Below are 17,966 nucleotides of genomic sequence, written 5' to 3'. Positions count from 1 at the left end.
TTGATGAGATGATTTACTTAGACATGCCTGGCCAATTGAAAGCCTACCTAAAATTAATTTCGGACCGAAATTCGGGCTCTGACATTCGGTCCGAAAAGCGCCTTAGTTCGAGTATTATTAGGGATGAGGTCTCGGGTAACCTCGGCGTTTCATTGATGACGAGCTCGTCGGAATAAAGCCATGGGGTATCAGGTCGTAAGATACAAGTCATCAAGGCAACATTGCCCTGTCGTAACCATCTCGCCACTGTCTGCATTCTTGATCCATCAGATACTACTATACTACTACTATATATACCATGCCCACCTCTCACAGAGTCCAAGTCCGGTCGAAGAAAGATGAGGTTAAGCTACGCACCACAGCCTGAAATGGACCCTGCTAACGCTTCACAGGTCTCGTCCGGGAGTACGGGTGGTCTCTTCTAGATGTCCCCAACACCGAGCGAACCTGGCAGTCCATTGACCTCTTGCTATGGGAGGGCTATGCCTCTCAGACGGCCGGTGTCCTCGCCGCCCCCGAAGATGTCTACATCTATCAAGTGTGCAATGACGAAGCGCCGGCGGAGATCACAGCATCTACTCTAGGCTCTGCAGCAGCACTGCAGTTTCTTTGGGAGACTCTTCGCGCAGCAAGCGCGTCAGGGAAACGCGCTGTGAAGCTGATTGTCCCACTACACAGCGGATACATCATCCGCTCGAATATCATCCCACTACGACTCCACGACTCACAGCACATCGAGTCGGCTATTTCCTTCGCCCAGCCACTACAAACCTACAACGGGCAACCTGTTTCACTTTCGAGTTCAACGGACTTGCCAACACTCATTTCGGCTGCCACCGCCGGCCTAATTCTCTACCCTGATAGCACACCGGGAAGCGACGCGATCGAGTCAGACCTAGACAACAGACTCTCCTTCCCCTGGATCCAACCCGGCACCCCCCAACGCAAGACTCTGGCGCTAGTCGACGCCAACAGCGCCCATCCTCAAGATGGGCTCGGATTCTACCGCGCCGCGCGTGAGCTAGGCATCAACGTAGTGGTGCTAGAGAATGCAGGACACTGGCTCGAGGATCCGGCACAGACCCACTGGCGTGAGGCATTCATTCCGACGCGCCTGACGAACCCGCCGGAACCCGACGTAGGGAGCCACATCCTGGCCTCGCTGCGGGCGTATGGGAAGCCCGTAGATGGGATCGTGACATTCGCGGACTCGTTCTGGTACTACATTGCGCAGATCGCGCCGGTGCTTGGGTTGCAGACAGCACCGCCGGACTCGCTCCGCATCGCGACGAATAAGTTTCTCACGAGCAAGTATGTGGGCCACCAGGCATACTCTGCAAGCAGTCTTGATGAAGCACTCTCCATCGCAGAGAAGGTGGATCTCCCCTATCCGCTTATTATCAAGCCATGCGACGGCTGGAGCTCTGAAGGTGTATCCCGAGTCGACACGCCCGATGCGCTCCCAGCTGCCATTAAGTCCATTGATACCTTGCGCCACGGCACTGAGTTCGTAATAGAGCGGTACTGCTCCGGTCCCGAAGTAGATGTCAATCTAGTCCTTCTAGATGGTGAAATTCTTTTCGCAGAGGTCTGCGACGACCTTCCTAAGTCCGCCGACATTAACGGGCCGACAGTAGGCTCACTAACAAACTTCCACGAGCTGAATAGCGTCTACCCTTCTGCCCTTCCGGAGGAAGAACTGGATTTTCTCATTACCAGCTTTGCAGGCACGCTGTCGTCCCTGGGGATTCGGAACGGGGTCATGCACCTAGAAGGCCGAGTCGAGAACTCAACGATGGACTACCGTGAAACTAACGGCATCATCGACCTGCAGCAGCGCAACGATGTCTCTGGGTCCCGTCAGCCTTCAACCTGGCTAATCGAGATAAACCCCCGCCCGCTCGGCATGACCGGCTCACACATCATCGAATCCACCTACGGCATCGACTACTGGGCCCTGGCTGCTATCCTAGGCGTAAACGACAAACCCCGGGCTCGCGCCCTCGCGGTTCCTTACAAATCTGGGCCCCAATACACAGCAATCATGGTTTTCATCCCGGCGGACTTCTCCACCGAAAGAGAGGGGATCTTCGACAGCGACGATATCTGCGCGGACTTGATTGCGCGCCGACCAGATTTGGGGCGGAATATCAGTCGGTGTGCGACTCTTGTGAAACGCGGGGAGAAAGTGAGGCATCCAAGTACAGGGAAGCATACGTTTTTGGCATATTTCAATGTGTTTTCGCGTGTGGGACGGGCCGAGGCGTTGAGGTTGGCGAGGGAGGTGAGGGAGGAGGTTAGGTATTCTTTTGTTTAGGGACAATGGTGAGTAGGAATGGTTGCTACCTATGTCTTGAACCATTAGTTACCTGGATACAATCCATGAAAGCTCTGTGTGTTTGAGTGAGAGGCTTGGACGTGCAGTGTCGGGATTTGGAGTTAGGGCCGATGTTACATTCGGACCGAAGACCTGACCCCTAGCTATACATTTAGGTAGCATAGTAGTAACAGATAATAATACAGAGCCTCCCAATAGGTTCAGCGCTTATCACGCAATCTGTGACCCTAGTTCAGCCACTTAAAGGCTAGCAAGCAGCTCTCGTTCGCGGATGAAACCGCTAATTCCCCGCCCCTCTCTCATACTTGTCCGTCTACCCACGCCATGTCCTCCTGTATAGCCTCCCAGCAGGACGAGTCCGGGCGCGAGCGCCAGCGCGTTATCCTAGACCGTCAGCTCCACGGCCTAGATAATGGAACGACACCCAAAAACAATGTTTTAACGTATGCGGCCCGCTCAGACCGAATTATTCTGTCCGTGAGTTCCATCTGCGCAATCCTAGCAGGCGCCCTGAACCCACTCGTGCCTGTCATCTACGGTCTCCTAGTCAGCGTCTTTGACGGCTTTGAGGCCGGCACTGTCGAGGCGTCCGAGCTCCGCTCTAAAATCGCCACGTTCTCGCTGTACTATGTCTATCTCAGTATCGCGCTGTTTGTGCTTACCTACGTCGCGACGGTCGGGTTCTACTATGCCGGTGACCGTATTGCTCGTGCCCTGCGGACAGCGTACCTGTCCGCCATCCTGCGGCAGAATATGGCCTTTTTTGATACCCTGGGCCCAGGTGAGATCACCAGCCGGATCATGTCGGACATGGGGACTGTGCAGGAGGCGGTTACGAGTAAACTGGCGGTGATGCTCACGGCGCTCGCGACGTTCTGTGCGGCGTTCGTGGTCGCCTTTATAATGTACTGGAAGACCGCATTAATCATCAGCCCGTTTTTCGTGGTCATGATAGTCACGGAGAGTCTCGGGGGCGCGTATATGGTGAAGCACCACAGGCGGGCTATGGAGTTGTATACCCAAGCGGCGGGGGTGGTTGAGGAGGCCGTCGGGGCGATCAAGCATGTCACGGCATTTAGTATCCAGTCTCTGCTGTCCAACCGGTATCGGGAAGTGTTAGACCAGGCCGGGAGGGCAGACCGCAAGGCGGAAAATATGGTTGCTGTGATGATTGCGTGGATGAACGCGATGCCGAATCTCATCTATGCGCTTGCGTTCTGGGCTGGTTCGATTTACCTTGTTCGTGGAGAGATGACCATTGCCGAAGTGAGTTCAACGACCCTGGCGGTTACGATTGGGTCGTTTGCGATTATTCGCATTGCGCCGTCGGCGCAGGCGTTGCTTTCCGGGATCGCGATTACGGGCAAGGTTCTTGAGGCTATTGCGAGGCGGTCGCCGCAGGATCCTCTGGCGGCAGAGGGAGAGCAGCTGGAGGGCGTGCAGGGCGAGATTCTGTTCGATAACGTTGGGCTGGTCTATCCCTCTCGAGAGGAGGTAGATATTCTTCGGGGGCTGTCGCTGAGGTGTGGCGCGATGAAGAAGACGGCGATTGTAGGCTCGTCTGGAAGTGGAAAGAGCAGTGTATTCGGGCTGTTGGAGCGGTTCTACGAGCCGACAAGCGGAGCAGTTCGTAAGTGCTTTTCGTCTATCGTAGTCCGTCATACTCATTCTGACTGTTTTAGTACTGGACGGACGCGACATTCAATCTCTCAGCCTCCGCTGGCTCCGTAGCCAGATCGCCCTGGTGGATCAAATGCCCGTCCTCTTCAACGGGACAATCCTCGAGAATATCCTATACGGAGCTTCAGACATGCTCGGCCAGCTGTCCCCAGCCGAGCAACAAGAGCGCGCCATCCAAGCAGCAAAAATGGCCGATGCCCACAACTTCATCGCCGCATTGCCGGACGGCTATCATACCCCAGTCGGAGAAAAAGGCCTGCAGCTGTCCGGAGGTCAGAGACAGCGTGTTGCAATTGCTCGGGCCCTGATCAAGAACCCTAGGATTCTGCTTCTGGATGAGGCCACGGCTGCCCTTGATTCGAAATCGGAGGCTGCGGTCCAGCGAGCCTTGGATGCGGCATCGGAGAATCGCACCACTATAATTGTTGCACACCGGCTTTCGACAATCCGGAACGTGGACCATATTATTGTGCTGGAACAGGGCAGGGTGGTGGAAGAAGGGGTACACGAGGCACTCATCGCGCAGGACGGCGTGTATGCTGCTTTGGTACGAAAGCAGCAGCTTGTGGAGGCTGAAAGCACGGAGAACGCCGAGCTGTCCGTCGATGAAGCGGACTCGCACTTGGATGGAGCTGCTGTGTCTTATATCGACGAGAAAGCGACGATAAAGGAAGAAATTGCCCCACAGACCTCGCCGACAGAGCAGGAAACAAAGGGCACTCATGGGCTCAGTGCTCTACAAACTATTAGCTTCATCGCACACTTAAGCAAGCGCGACTGGAAGATTCTGCTCTTCGGTCTATCCAATGCCATTCTAGCGGGCCTGACGATCCCAGTGTAGGTCCTCTTTATCCAGTCATTTTCCAAACTCACTACCTATCTATCCTCCAGGCAATCCGTCTTTTTCGCGAAAATCCTCGCCGTCATCGGCCTCCCCTCCTCCCAATACCACCAGCTCCGCAGCGAAGTGAACTTCTGGTCGGGCCTGTATGTGATGCTCACCGGCACAACCTTCATCTTCTGGCTCGGCGTTGAAATCGCCCTTTCCCTTGCAACCCAAAAGCTCGCCCAACGCGTCCGCGAAATCTGCTTCCGCGCAATCCTAATCCAGGACATGGCCTTCTTTGATGTACAAATAAACTCCCCCAGCGCATTGTCCAGTGTCCTCTCAAAAACCACCAACGATCTCGCTGGCATGGGCGGGCCTGTCCTTGGCGGGATACTGACATTCGTCTCGACAATTGTCGCAGGGATCGTCCTCTCCCTCGCCATCGGCTGGAAGCTAGCCCTCGTGTGCACAGCGACTATCCCCGTCGTCGTGGCGTGCGGTTGGCTCCGCCTCCAAGTCCTCTCAACCTTCGACAGTAAAGTCCGACAGAGCGGCCTCGAAGCAGCCTCGTATGCCGGTGAGCTCGTCCGCACAGTCCGCACAGTTGCATCACTAGGAATCGAGGAACGAGCCCTAGCCCGCTACGAGGGAATTCTGGAAGCTCAGGGCGCGAAATCGCTGCGATCCATCTTGGTTGCTTCAGCACTGTACGCGGCCTCGGCGTCGATTGTGTACATGTGTGCGGCGCTGGCGTTCTGGTATGGGGGTACTCTGATCGCTAATCACGAGTACTCGACCTTTCAGATGTATATTTGCTTCGTGGCGCTGATTTCGGGCAGCCAGATTGCGGGGAGTATCTTTACTTTTGCACCTGAGGCTAGTAAGGCGATGCATGCGGCGAAGGACTTGAGAGGTATTATGGAGCTTAGGCCTACGATTAACAAGATGCAGCCGGATCCAGCTACCCGTGCGCCTGAGCAGAATGACAGGTCGGAGAAGAATAAGGGCGCAAAGGCAGTCCGTATCGAGTTTCAAAACGTCTCTTTCACTTACCCTTCCCGACCTGGGCGAGCAGCGCTAGATAACCTCACCATCACCGTTGAACCCGGCCAGACCCTAGCATTAGTCGGTCACAGCGGTAGCGGCAAGAGTACAACCGTTTCGCTGCTAGAGCGGTTCTACGAGCCCGATGCAGGGAGGATTCTTATCGATGGGCGAGACATCAGATCTCGGGATGTAGATGAGCACCGCCGAGACCTGAGTCTGGTGAGTCAGGAGAATGTAGTCTTTTCGGGCACGATACGAGAGAATGTTGCGGTTGGATTGGCGGGGCAGGAGGTAAGTGAGGAGAGGATTCTCGAGGCGTGTGGGCAGGCGAACATTCTGGACTTTGTACAGTCTCTCCCGTGAGTCCACTGCCCCAGGCGTTCAACTTCATTCTCACCAACCTAACTACAATCCAGCAACGGCCTATCAACAATAGTAGGCACCGGCGGAAGCATGTTGAGCGGCGGCCAAAAGCAGCGCATTGCCTTGGCGCGAGCATTCCTCCGGCACCCCAAGGTGCTTTTACTAGACGAGGCAACCTCAGCGCTGGACGCGCACTCCGAAGCCCTTGTGCAGGCAGTTATGGATCGGATCCGGCAGGACCGGACGACGATTATGGTTGCGCATCGGCTGAGTACGGTGCAGAGCGCGGATGTTATTGGAGTTTTGGAGCAGGGAAGGTTGGTGGAATTAGGCAGTCATGAAGCGCTTATGGGGAAGAGGGGGGTTTACTGGGAGATGGTTGGGATGCAGAATTTGAACTGAGCATTAAATATTTGCTTAGATAGGCAATTATATATATACATTACGATTGAGGTGTGTATCCCGAGACGATAATGTTATAGGAGAATGTAGTTGCCGAAGCAAATGGCCTTCTGATGTCTGTCTAGCAATACCCAGTGCCCTGTACCATCTCGTTCCCTCATCCTACTATTGTGTATGACAGTGGATAGCTCTGTTGGGATCCAATAGCTCGTCACAGCTGCAGGTATTGTCCGAAGCCTCCGAGTGGAGCAGCCGAAAGTCTCCCCGAACACCGATATCAGTCTGGGGCTCAGGCCGAATCCGGTAGTTCATATACTTAGGCCAACGGGTCAGGATGCCTCCAGAACGTGAAGAATACACGGTAATCATCTCCTATTCCTGCCCAATATGGTGATATACAATCCGGATTACAATGCAGAAGTGGACGACGACGTCGAGAATGCATTCTCCGACATCAAGAATACTGGTCCTCCCGATGTGTCCAGCTCCATCAATACCTCCAGTCTCAACATCCCTTCTACGCATCTGCCAGTCTTGACGAACAAATCCAAACCGAATGCGCGCCCCGGTCTGGCAAAATCTCTCCCCTACGGATCGCTGGACACAAGGGGATCGGTGCACGAAACACACGAAGTCCTAACCACGGCCTGGGCAATCCTGCTTCACCAATACGCGGTATCGGACACAGTCGCCTTTGCAGTCATTGGCCAAGCCACAGGAGCAAAGCTGGTCGTCTCGCGATGGTCAAGTACAGGGCCCCAGTTACAGTCAGTCCCTTTCATCTCTTCTCAACATGGCGACCGCGTCAATACCGCGCTCAATTTCAACAATACCTATCACATCAGCAATACAAGCGAGTCTGGGTTCAGCTACCTCCTGCACTGGTCGCAAGAAGGTGGCGGAGATCTCCGCCTTTACACTGTTCAGCGCAGCGTACCTCCGAAGTTCGCATCGGCGCTATGGGCGACTCTGCTGGAAATTCATACCGGAGTCCGCACCGCGGATCCGGGAATGTCTCAGCGACACATAGCCATCAGCAAAGCAGACCAGCGAGCTATCGCTTCCTTTATTCCTGTTCCGCTATTCGAGGCACGACAATCTCTCCACGGCCTCTTCCTCGAATCCGCACGTGCAACCCCCCACGCGCCCGCCGTACACGGCTGGGATGGACAGTTCACCTACGCGGAGCTCGACCGTCTTTCCAGCATTGTGGCTAGGCAGCTCCTGCGCCGGGGAATCAGCCGTGGTAAGCCAGTTCCATTCATCTTTGAGAAGAGCGTGTGGATGGTTGTAGCAATTCTGGGCATCCTCAAGGCTGGCGCTGCCGTCGTCTCGATTGATCCCGCGCAGCCGCCGTCTCGGGCGAGGGAGATCCTCCGAGAGACTAGGGCAACGATAGTCCTCACATCTACCACGCAAGCCTCAAACGCGAGCCTTTTAAACCTCGTCGAAATAATCCCTATCTCGTCGGATACTGTGCGCACGGATACGGGCCCTGGATTCGAAGACACATTCCTTCCGACAGTGCACACCCAGGATCCAGCAGTTATAATCTTTACGTCAGGATCCACCGGTAAGCCCAAAGGAATCGTCATCCAGCATGGTGCCGTAGCTACGCGTATGGTAGCCGAGGGTCGAGCCTTCCAGTACCACGGGGCTCGAACGTTGCAGTTTGCTGCCTCGACCTGGGACATCTTCATGACGGATATCTTTACCACACTGACCTTCAACGGCTGCGTGTGTATCCCTAGCGAGGAAGACCGGCGGTTCAACCTAGTCAAATTCTGCTCAGAGTTTGAGGTCTCCCTGGCTCTCATCACACCGACCCTAGCCAATCTCCTCAACCCGATAAGCTTCCCGACTCTCAGGACCCTAATCTTCGGAGGCGAAGCACTCCGCGAAGAGGTGGTTACCAAATGGGAAAACGCCAATCGCGTTACCCTATACCAGGGGTACGGACCCGCTGAGACGGGACCTTGTGTGGCTGCTGGGCTAGCTGAAAGACCAGAGATTCTGGGCTATGCGCTTGACAACTCCGTCTGTGTGCTCGTGAGCCCGCAGGACCCGACCCAACTCGTCCCACTGGGAGCCGTCGGGGAGCTCGTGGTGGGCGGGCCGAGCCTGCTCCGGGAATACCTCAACGACACGGCCAAGACTAAGGATGCCGTCATTGAGAACCCGCCGTGGGCATATGACCTTACGACGCCCGTCAGGCGGTTTTATCGCACGGGCGATCTCCTCCGCTACAGCATTGACACGCTCGATGGGCGGTTCGAGTTTGTGGGAAGAATAGACGACCAGGTGAAGTATCATGGGCAAAGGATTGAGCTGCGTGAGATTGAATACCACCTGGGTAGTTTGCCAGGAGTGGATGGTTGTCTGGTGACGCTGGCTAAGGAGGGATATTTCAAGGACCGGTTGGTGGCGGTCGTGCAGCAGGGGAAGGCCAGCGGTAGCTTGGGAGTTGGGCAACCGCTTTCAGTACGTCCCAATTCGACTCTTACACTCGCAGCCGTAAGAGAGTCCTTGGCCTCCCGGTTGCCAGAGTTCATGATTCCTAATGAGCTGCTGGTTGTGGATGCATTGCCGCATAACAGCTCGATGAAGCTGGACCGGTCACTCGTCGCCAAATGGCTCTCCGGGCTACAGAGTAGTCCTTCGTCACACACCGCCGCGGTGCAGGAGATAGAAACTGGAGAATTCGAGTTACGGCCTCATGAGTCGACCGCGCAAGTCATTGCGCGGGAGTATGCTGACATTGTCGCGGGCGATGTTATCGCCCGTCGGCGGAAGTACGAGGGCCGGGACTTCAACCTACAGGATGGTGGGATCGACTCGGTCCAGATCATGTCGCTGTCCATGCGGTTGACTGGGTTGTTTGGATTCCAAGTGCCCATGAAAGATCTCTTGAGCTCAAGAGCCACGGTGCGGTCAATTTCCGATGTCATTGATGCCAATATGACTATCCGCCGTAGGCATGGGGGAGCCGGTCCAGCGCGGAACGTGCAGATTCCGTTAAGATCAACTGGCTCTGGCCCGGGACTTCAATCCCTTGAAGTAAATGCAAGTAGAGTTTTTCTGACGGGCGCGACGGGCTTCCTTGGTATTGAAATCCTACGGCAACTCCTCGCCCTCTCGACTGCGCACGTCTATGCCTTGGTCCGCGCACCCTCAGAGGCCCAGGCTGAAGATCGCCTCATCCAAAAGGCCATCACAGCTGGATGGTGGCAGTCTAGCTACAGTCCGCGCCTGCATGTCTGGCAGGGTGATCTCGCTCAGCCCCAACTCGGCCTGGATTCTTCGCGCTGGCAGATGCTTCAAGGCAAGACCTCCCCATCCATCGACGTCATCATCCATAATGGCGCCAAAGTCCACTACAGCCAGGACTACGAGGCCCTGAAGAAAACCAATGTCTCGCCGACAGTCGAGCTTCTCAAGGCGGTGCATGGCCGTGACGAGCCCCTACACAGCTTCGTCTTTGTCTCTGGGGGCACCCAGCTAGGCTTTGATGAGGGAAGTGACGAGAAGAATACAAGCAAGGCGTTGCGTGGGTCAGGGTATTCTCGCTCCAAGGCTGTGGCGGAACAGGTTGTCCGCCGCTTTGCGAACCAGCAGAGCGCTAAGGCTCGACATGTGAGGATTGTCAAGCCGGGATTTATTATTGGCGATGCGGAGCGCGGGGTTGCCAGCCAGTCGGACTTTATCTGGCGGCTTGTTGCCGCGTCCGTTGAGATAGGGTTTTACATTGAGGAGGAGGCTGATGGGTGGCTCTTCGTCTCGGATATCACGCGTGTGGCGGGGATGATTCTGCGCAGCGCGTTGGAGGACCACATTCCATCTGTGGCTAAGGTGCTGGATGGCCTGCGGTTCAAAACACTATGGGCTCTACTGCGCGATCAATTCGGTTTCGACCTGCAACCGCTCGCCCGCTCCCAGTGGCTCCTCAAGGTGCAGCAATCCGTATCCGAGAAAAGAGAGAAGCACCCGCTGTTCCCACTGCTGTACCTGCTCGAAGCCAGTGATGATCCAGTCGGCGTCATTGACGGCGCACCGCTATCCCCCAGCACTGGAGTCCTAGCCGCCATTGAAGCTAATGTTACCCACCTCATCAAGGCAGGGTTCTTGAGTATGCCGAACGCAGTATGGACACCAACAAGCTCGCAAGATAGCGCAGCAGCGCCGGTAGAAGATGCAATTGATGTACAAAGTCTGAGGAAAGAGTTTCCCGCCTTACACCAGGGCGTTGTGCCATTCAACAACGCAGCTGGAACCGTCTTGCACCACGAAGCTGCTGAAGCCACACAACGCTACATGACATCGTTCCCCTACGAGCTCGGCCGCAACGACCCAGCCAGCGCAGCAAAGACGCAGCGCATGGATGAGAAATTCGCAGAGCTAGCTGCATTTATCAATGCTGAGCCTGATGAGATTGGTACGTACCTACCCCACCTGGACCCATCTCCCACATCTCAGAGTGCCTAACAAGTCGTTAACAATCCCAGCCTTCGGTCAATCAACAACCTTCCTCCTCCGGTCTCTAGGCCAAGCCCTAAAACCCCTGTTAAACGCCGACTGTGAGATCATTGTCTCAAACCTCTGCCACGAAGCCAGCGCTGCCGCCTGGATAGCTCTAGCCAAAGACCTGAACATTGCTATCAAATGGTGGGCCCCACCGGCATCCGACGGGGACGACCCTGTCCTTTCCCTATCAACACTGAAGCCGCTGCTGACACCCAAAACCCGCATCGTGGCCTGCAACCATGTCTCCAACGTCGTCGGGACTATTCATCCTATCCGGCAGGTCGCGGATCTCGTCCACGCGATCCCGGGGGCTGTGCTCGTTGTTGATGGGGTGGCCTTTGCACCGCACCGCCCCATCGACGTTAAGGCGCTAGATGTAGACTTCTACTGCTTTAGTTGGTACAAGCTCTTTGGGCCGCATGTGGCACAACTGTACGGCCGGCGCGCGACGCAAAAACGCGCTCTCACAGGCATCGCCCACTTCTTCCTCGGCTCCATGCCAGGCCTTGACTGGCGGCTTCGACTCGGGGCTAACTCCTTCGAGCTGGAGGAGGGCCTTGTCCATATCACCCGGTACATCCACAAAGTCGGGTGGGACAACATCATCGCGCAGGAAACTGTCCTGCAGGAGGTGTTCCTCTCATACCTCCGATCCCGGCCTGATACATTCCGGATCTTCGGTCGAAAGTCTTCCGATCCCGCCAAGCGCGTGCCAGTGATTACGTTCCAGGTGCTTGGTGTCTCGCCGACTGCTGTGGTGGATGCAATCAATCAGAAAGGCCGGTTTAGGGTTGTTAGTGGGAATTGTTGGGCGCCGAGGCCGACGCATGATGTCTTGGACTGTGGGAAGGAGGGGCTGATTAGGGTCAGTTTTGTGCATTATAATACTGTAGATGAGGTGAGGGAGTTTCGTGAGCAGATTGAGGAGGTTTTGAAGGGGCTGAGAGGGGAAGGGGAGATTGGTAACTAGGTCTTATCCGAGATGTAGGTGGTATCTACTATCGAGAATCCAATTATGAAGTTTCTATGTGTCTGTTTTGGTCTGTTTGGGTACTCAGGGAATGTCCACATATACAATGTACAACTGAACGAAGCTCTGACTACATAAAAATTCAATGTAGGATTCATAAACTACTATCTCTGGACAAATTGTCGAACCGGTTCTACCTGCCAGATTACTTGCATTTTCAGTCCGAGGAATATGGTTCATAACCATCTAGGGTATTCCACGTCATGCCACGCGACAAAGGCCGAGTGGATACGAACCACCTCTCTGTATACTGTTTAGAGATCCCCAAGGTTCCATTGCTTCGGTAATTGTTTCGCCGGCCTGCTACAGGCTCCTCCGTAAGTCGAACTATTCGGCTCCGGTTCGGTTCGGCTGGCTCTGACAATCGGCCCGAAATGCATGGAGTCTCTCATCCACTCTATACCGAACGCATCACTGAAGGAGCCGTTTATCCCTACAGCAGCTGTCGGATGGGTGCACCGAGTTTACCTGATAGATTCATTAAGCTTAAGCTGTAAACTGCCTCGCGTGTCACAGCAAAACCGTACAATTCATTTGGAAGGATATAGACAAGGAACGAAACCATGGCCACCGCAACGGATGATGTCGACGTCTTGATTATTGGTGCGGGGCCAGCTGGGTCAGTCTTAACTTATTTTCCGCATCTATCAGTAAGTCAGAAGTGGGAAGGTAGCTAACCCCGTGCGGTCTTGCAACAGCTTAACCACGGCCAACTCCTTCAACGGAAGCCGCCTTCGCGTGCGATTAATCGACATCAAGGCGGCCCCGTTGCAGGTTGGGCGTGCAGATGGGCTGAAAAGCATTTCTATGGAGGTGCTGGACTCCTTTGGGATTGGGGATACAATTCTTAAAGATGCACAACCATGTGAGGAGATTGTGCTGTGGAATCCAGATCCAAAGAGGGACGGAGTCATTAGCCGGACGATGACGATCCCCGATCGTGTAGAGGAGTTGGGCAAGGCGAGGGAAGTTACACTTGATCAGGGTGGGCTGAGACAAATACATGAGGATTGGAAAGTGGTGATGGACTGACTGTGTGGTCTAGGGCAGATTGAGCGCGTTATGGTGGAGAATTTGTATAAACATGGGAGTGTCCGGGTTAGTTGGAATACACAGCCTGTTGCCTTGCATACCGATCTCTCGAGGATAGATGATCCCGAGGCATATCCCAGCACGTTGACGGTACAGAACACAGAGACTGGGATCCGGGAGACGATACGCGCGAAATATGTGGTGGGAGGGGACGGGGCGCACAGCTGGCTACGCAAGTATCTCAAGATTGGGTTTTCGGGAGACCTAACAGACTCAACATGGGGTGAGTAGGTAGATTCAGAAGTCCCGTCCGGTTCCAGATCTAATGCAATTGAACAGGCGTCATGAATCTCGTCCCGAAAACCAATTTTCCCGACATCCGCAAGGTCTTCGTTGTGCATTCGAAGGTCGGCACCGTCATGGGCGTTCCCCGTGAAAATAAACTTGTCCGGCTATACATCAGCATGGACGGTGGCACCCGGCACACATCCATCAAGGCACAGAACATCGCGCCTGAGGAAATTCTCGAGGCCGCTCAAGCAATCCTCGCACCATACACCCTCGAAGCTAGTCGGATCCCCTGGTCCTCTGCATACAACGTCGGCCAGCGCGTCGCCGACGAGTTTGCACGATACGACCGCATCTTCCTAGCCGGGGACGCAGTCCACACGCACTCGCCTAAGGCGGGACAAGGGATGAACACTAGTATCCAGGATGGATACAACATTGGATGGAAGCTGCGCTATGTCCTAGAGCAGAAGGCTGATCGCGGGCTCTTATCAACGTACCAGTCCGAGCGTAGGCCCGTGGCACAGGCGCTCATTGACTTCGACAAAGCGTACCTGGAGTACTTTGCCCGGAAGGATATCACACATGATGAGTTTCTCGATGCATATCTTGCCGGCCAGGCTTTCACAACAGGGATTCACATCCAGTATCCGCCGTCGCTGCTTGTGCGGCCAGTGTCGACGAAATCTCAACCTCGCGCCGTTAAGCTAGCACCGGGAAAACGCCTCCCAGACTTCCAGATGGTTAACCAATCCGACGCCGTCCCAATCCAGGCTTACCACCGCTTCACCAGTCACGGGCGCTTCCGGCTGCTCGTCTTCCCCGGCGACCTCTCGCAGGGGGTGACTTTCTCCCGGTATATTCAGCTAGGTGAATGGCTTGCCTCGAGTCTCGCTCCCAGCTCAGGACTGGAAATCATAACTATACATGCCGCGAAGCGAGGGTATGTGGAATTGTTAGATCTACACCCAGTCTTCCGGCCCTGGAGTGACGAGGAAGGGTGGGATTACTGGTGTGTGTATGCGGACGATGAGAGCTACCATAAAGGTCATGGGCGGGTTTATGAGCGGTTGGGGATTAGCAAGGAGGAAGGGTTGTTGGTGTTGTTGAGGCCGGATGGGTATATCAGTTTAACTTGTGGGTTTGAGAAAGCAGGTTCTTTGGTGGACTTCTTCAAAGAGCTCAAGCCCAAATCTAGGACTCGTCCGGGGGCTACTGGAGGTGGAAGGCAGTCAAACTTGTAATACAATCAAGAAAAAGCGGACTATTCGGTGGAGGGTTAGATAGGTAAACAGCAGCTGCACTCATAGCCGACGCACCAATGTACTCCCTTGTGGTCAGGACGAGTAGCATTCAACCAAGATGTATCTCTGATCATTAAACAATAATCGTAGTCAGCTAGCGCAGAGGCAGAGCAACGCGTTTCGTCCATACTTGAGGGAATGTATGCCACATCCTTTATGTTAGACGTCCTTAAGATTAAGCTTCAGCTTGTAAGTTGACGAATCTTTGGCTGCATGCCAAGGACATTCTATCTGAGATTACATTGAGCATTTTGAAGATATAAGATCTAGTGTCATCTAGCAACGAGGCAGCGAAGGCTCTCTTTTGGGGCATTCAGTACTGTGGAAGAGCTAAGATATCCGCAGTGAATTCCTGTGCCCCTACTGTTATTTATCTATTTTTCATGGATTGCTGGATGACCTAGCATCAGTATCGTAAAGCCTTTGCATGAACTGCAGGCTGGCTTGTTCCGCTATTTTGAACTGTTCCAGTGTTTGTAAAAGCAGCTTCTTTTCGTTATTATTGGCCCCAACAATCTCATTAAGTACATTACTATTACTAGCAAAGTAGTTCTTATCTAGGTAATGGGCTGTATAGTTGGCGGATTCCTGTAGTTAATGGCGTGATGAAGGAACCATAAATTCCTGCAGCTACAGCGCCCGCTTTGTCGTGAGTTGCCCTAATTTATTCTTGTATAAATGGTGATCCGTTTTAATTATGTAGCAGTAAAGGAAAGTTCGGAGGTCAATTATTGCTATGTAGACAAAAGAGGCTCCAGTGGAAATGTGGAGCTATTAATAGAGACAACCACAATATCGGCGAAGCACCTGTTAATGATACATAGGCAACGCCCTCAAAACCTCGGGTTGTCCTTCATTTGTTCTTCCTCCACGAAAGAGCGAAACTTAGCCTCGTCTTCTGGCGATACCCACACATCTCTCCCGAGATCGCGATGCATCTGGTTGAAATACTCGCACATTTCACCCTGCGACTTGCTGGTCCTGCAAACGACTGTCATCGAGTAGGGGCTGCCGTTGATGCTTTCAATTGTATAGGCCTTTTGTTTCACGTGTTCGGCAATAGCAAGAAGCACCTCGTCGATAGTAGCGCAAAAGTCGGCACCACACATCCGAAAGTTTGACTCAAGCTCAAGGTTCACCCATAATGTGTGTACTGAGGGAGGGCCGGAGTAACAGGGAATCTCCCCTGCTTCCTCTATTTCCCCTGTGTTCGGGTTTCTGAACCTTCCATCCACTATTGGAACTCGGTACTCAGGGTGCCAGTCCACCATGTACTTCATTTTCACAATGGTCGGGTTCCAAACTGCAGCTTTATAATAGTTATAAGAGTAGGAGATGAGAGAAAGAAAGGAGAGAAAAGATAATGGGAATAGGGAGAAGACGGAGAGGAGGAAGGTGAGAGAGAGAGAAGAGTAGAGAGAGGGGTAGAAATTAACAAAATCACGCATTATATGAGGGTCCAACACTCGGCCCAATTGCCATCTTTCATGAATGCAGGTATCTACAAGGATAATGGCTTGGCTTGGTGGTTCAACAGGGATCCAGTCAGAATGGTGCTCCCGAAGTGGGTTGAGCTCAGCTCATGAGTGGTCGGAGACTTCATCGCGGAGCATAGGCGGTTCTATACCTTGTACACTAAGTGTCCAGACCGTTGGATAGGACATGATATTAAGTAACACATACAACTCTATATTTACATTTATAACATAAGGAAAGGAGCTTGATATATACGGGCTTTCGGGAACTATGGCATTACTAGTTGATCAGCAATAGATATTTTCTCTCTACTGACTGTAGGTGCCACTGAAAAAGCTCACTCTGTTTAGACCTATTTGGTATTGATATATCATAAATCAGACGCTCAGACAGCGGGGAATTGCTAATTATTTCATATTCTACATAATCCTCCAGTTTAGGGTTCTTGGGTAGCGTAGTAATCACATAGATTCTCAGTGGCTCTAAAGTGAACATAGAAAGAAAGCACACAAATATAGTTTGAAAGCGAATGTATCAGTTAGACCTTTCTATATAGACCCGAATCGTGCTCCACAGCTGCCTCTACTCAAAAGACTAGCCGCAGCAAATGTTAGACAGCAACCTTGGTGAGATTGATCTGAATGCAGCCGGTGGGAAGAGTGGCACCGGAGCGGCTGGCATAAAGCATGTAGGTAGGGGGACCCGCGGCGAACAGGGATACGTGGGGACAGGCGAAGAGCTGGCCTTGGGCCCACTCAAGGGCATTGTTGCTGCCCGTAGTGAAACCCTGGGTCAGACCACCAGCAGCGACACCGTCGGTGCTTTTGAGGTCGACATGGCCGTCGGTACCAACGTAGACTGAGACTCAATAGTTAGCGACAATCTGGTATCGAAGAACGATACATGTCCCAAATAAGAGGGAACTCACCAACGTCACCGTTCTGGATGCCTAGAGTTCCGTCACCACCGGTGAAGTTAATTCCATGTTCGCCTTTGGGAGCCACGATGAAGGCGTCCCCTTGGCTGATGAGGGCGCGGTCCTTGAGCTCGTTGGTGCGGGCTTGGGAGCCGCTGATAACCAGCTGGAATGGAGCGGCGGCGGCAAGCACACCTGAGACGAGGGCGGACAGGGCGAAGGCGGACTTCATGTTGGCTGAAAGTTGTCGACTTGGGATGGAGAATTGGAGGAGTGATTGAATGTTGCTAATAATGATGCTGTGTGATGGTAATACGAGTTTTGTGAGGAGAGACGGCGCCTCATCGACTTTATATAGGCGATCTGTGAGCAATATCTCGCCCTGGTGGTTCCCCATAACTCTTGCTATTACAAATCCGGTACCATCTGAAGAACTCACAAGGTATAGCAGTAGCACGGTGCCGGTTATCCGCTTCCTCTATGTTAATCTAACTTTCCAAACGAAGGTACTTCTCGCCCCACTTAGCGCTATATCAGTCTATCAAGGTCCTAATCTATCACGGTTCTCACAATGTCTCAGTCCTTATGGAGGAGCAATACTATCAGAGTAACCTATTAGTCTCTACTTATTAACCATCATGGTTCTCACAATGTTTCATTCCCCATCTAGATAAGGTCTTAAAAATTGAGTAATTCTCTTAATAGACTACTAAACTCAACCCCGTCAGTGATATCTGGTT

The 17,966-nt window shown here is 53.4% G+C and overlaps 6 protein-coding genes across 6 annotated transcripts; 4 read left to right on the top strand and 2 right to left on the bottom strand.

Moving 5' to 3' along the window:
- Positions 1–338: 338 nt before the first annotated feature.
- On the top strand, positions 339–2,632 carry fmpC (ATP-grasp enzyme fsqD; the record flags this gene model as incomplete). Its single annotated transcript, XM_032062174.1, has 2 exons — positions 339–405; positions 630–2,632. 2 exons carry the CDS (start codon positions 339–341, stop codon positions 2,315–2,317), a joined length of 1,755 nt encoding a protein of 584 aa, XP_031913423.1. The 3' UTR covers positions 2,318–2,632.
- On the top strand, positions 2,491–6,853 carry fmpD (ABC-type transporter fsqE). The gene is made up of 4 exons (XM_032064093.1): positions 2,491–3,968; positions 4,021–4,855; positions 4,910–6,253; positions 6,311–6,853. The coding sequence occupies exons 1-4, from the start codon at positions 2,663–2,665 to the stop codon at positions 6,657–6,659; spliced, it is 3,834 nt and encodes a 1,277-aa protein (XP_031913422.1). The 5' UTR covers positions 2,491–2,662; the 3' UTR covers positions 6,660–6,853.
- Positions 6,854–7,046: 193 nt separating this feature from the next.
- fmpE (nonribosomal peptide synthetase-like enzyme fsqF) lies at positions 7,047–12,150 on the top strand (the record flags this gene model as incomplete). The annotated part of the gene is made up of 5 exons (XM_032057318.1): positions 7,047–7,388; positions 7,749–10,648; positions 10,868–11,091; positions 11,162–12,045; positions 12,079–12,150. 5 exons carry the CDS (start codon positions 7,047–7,049, stop codon positions 12,148–12,150), a joined length of 4,422 nt encoding a protein of 1,473 aa, XP_031913421.1.
- Positions 12,151–12,773: 623 nt separating this feature from the next.
- Positions 12,774–14,774, top strand: fmpF (phenol 2-monooxygenase fsqG; the record flags this gene model as incomplete). The annotated part of the gene is made up of 4 exons (XM_032059995.1): positions 12,774–12,829; positions 12,909–13,195; positions 13,256–13,525; positions 13,582–14,774. The coding sequence occupies 4 exons, from the start codon at positions 12,774–12,776 to the stop codon at positions 14,772–14,774; spliced, it is 1,806 nt and encodes a 601-aa protein (XP_031913420.1).
- Positions 14,775–15,539: 765 nt separating this feature from the next.
- BDV38DRAFT_247169 (uncharacterized protein) lies at positions 15,540–16,214 on the bottom strand. The gene has a single exon (XM_032054629.1). The coding sequence runs from the start codon at positions 16,112–16,114 to the stop codon at positions 15,668–15,670; it is 447 nt and encodes a 148-aa protein (XP_031913419.1). The 5' UTR covers positions 16,115–16,214; the 3' UTR covers positions 15,540–15,667.
- A 706-nt stretch (positions 16,215–16,920) lies between these two features.
- Positions 16,921–17,458, bottom strand: BDV38DRAFT_283195 (uncharacterized protein; the record flags this gene model as incomplete). Its single annotated transcript, XM_032059994.1, has 2 exons — positions 16,921–17,168; positions 17,239–17,458. 2 exons carry the CDS (start codon positions 17,456–17,458, stop codon positions 16,921–16,923), a joined length of 468 nt encoding a protein of 155 aa, XP_031913418.1.
- Between the last annotated feature and the right edge of the window lie 508 nt (positions 17,459–17,966).

The sequence above is a fragment of the Aspergillus pseudotamarii genome (genome assembly GCF_009193445.1).
Source record: "Aspergillus pseudotamarii strain CBS 117625 unplaced genomic scaffold BDV38scaffold_28, whole genome shotgun sequence".
NCBI lineage: Eukaryota > Fungi > Ascomycota > Eurotiomycetes > Eurotiales > Aspergillaceae > Aspergillus > Aspergillus pseudotamarii.
This window is presented reverse-complemented; position numbering and strand designations above follow the sequence as displayed.

Bases quoted from the DNA above. Each gene is read 5' to 3' on its own strand.
- fmpD (XM_032064093.1), top strand. From the start codon at position 2,663: ATGTCCTCCTGTATAGCCTCCCAGCAGGACGAGTCCGGGCGCGAGCGC. The intron at 3,969-4,020 runs GTAAGTGCTTTT...TGACTGTTTTAG, and splicing joins GCCGACAAGCGGAGCAGTTC to TACTGGACGGACGCGACATT. The intron at 4,856-4,909 runs GTAGGTCCTCTT...TCTATCCTCCAG, and splicing joins GCGGGCCTGACGATCCCAGT to GCAATCCGTCTTTTTCGCGA.
- BDV38DRAFT_247169 (XM_032054629.1), bottom strand. From the start codon at position 16,114: ATGAAGTACATGGTGGACTGGCACCCTGAGTACCGAGTTCCAATAGTG.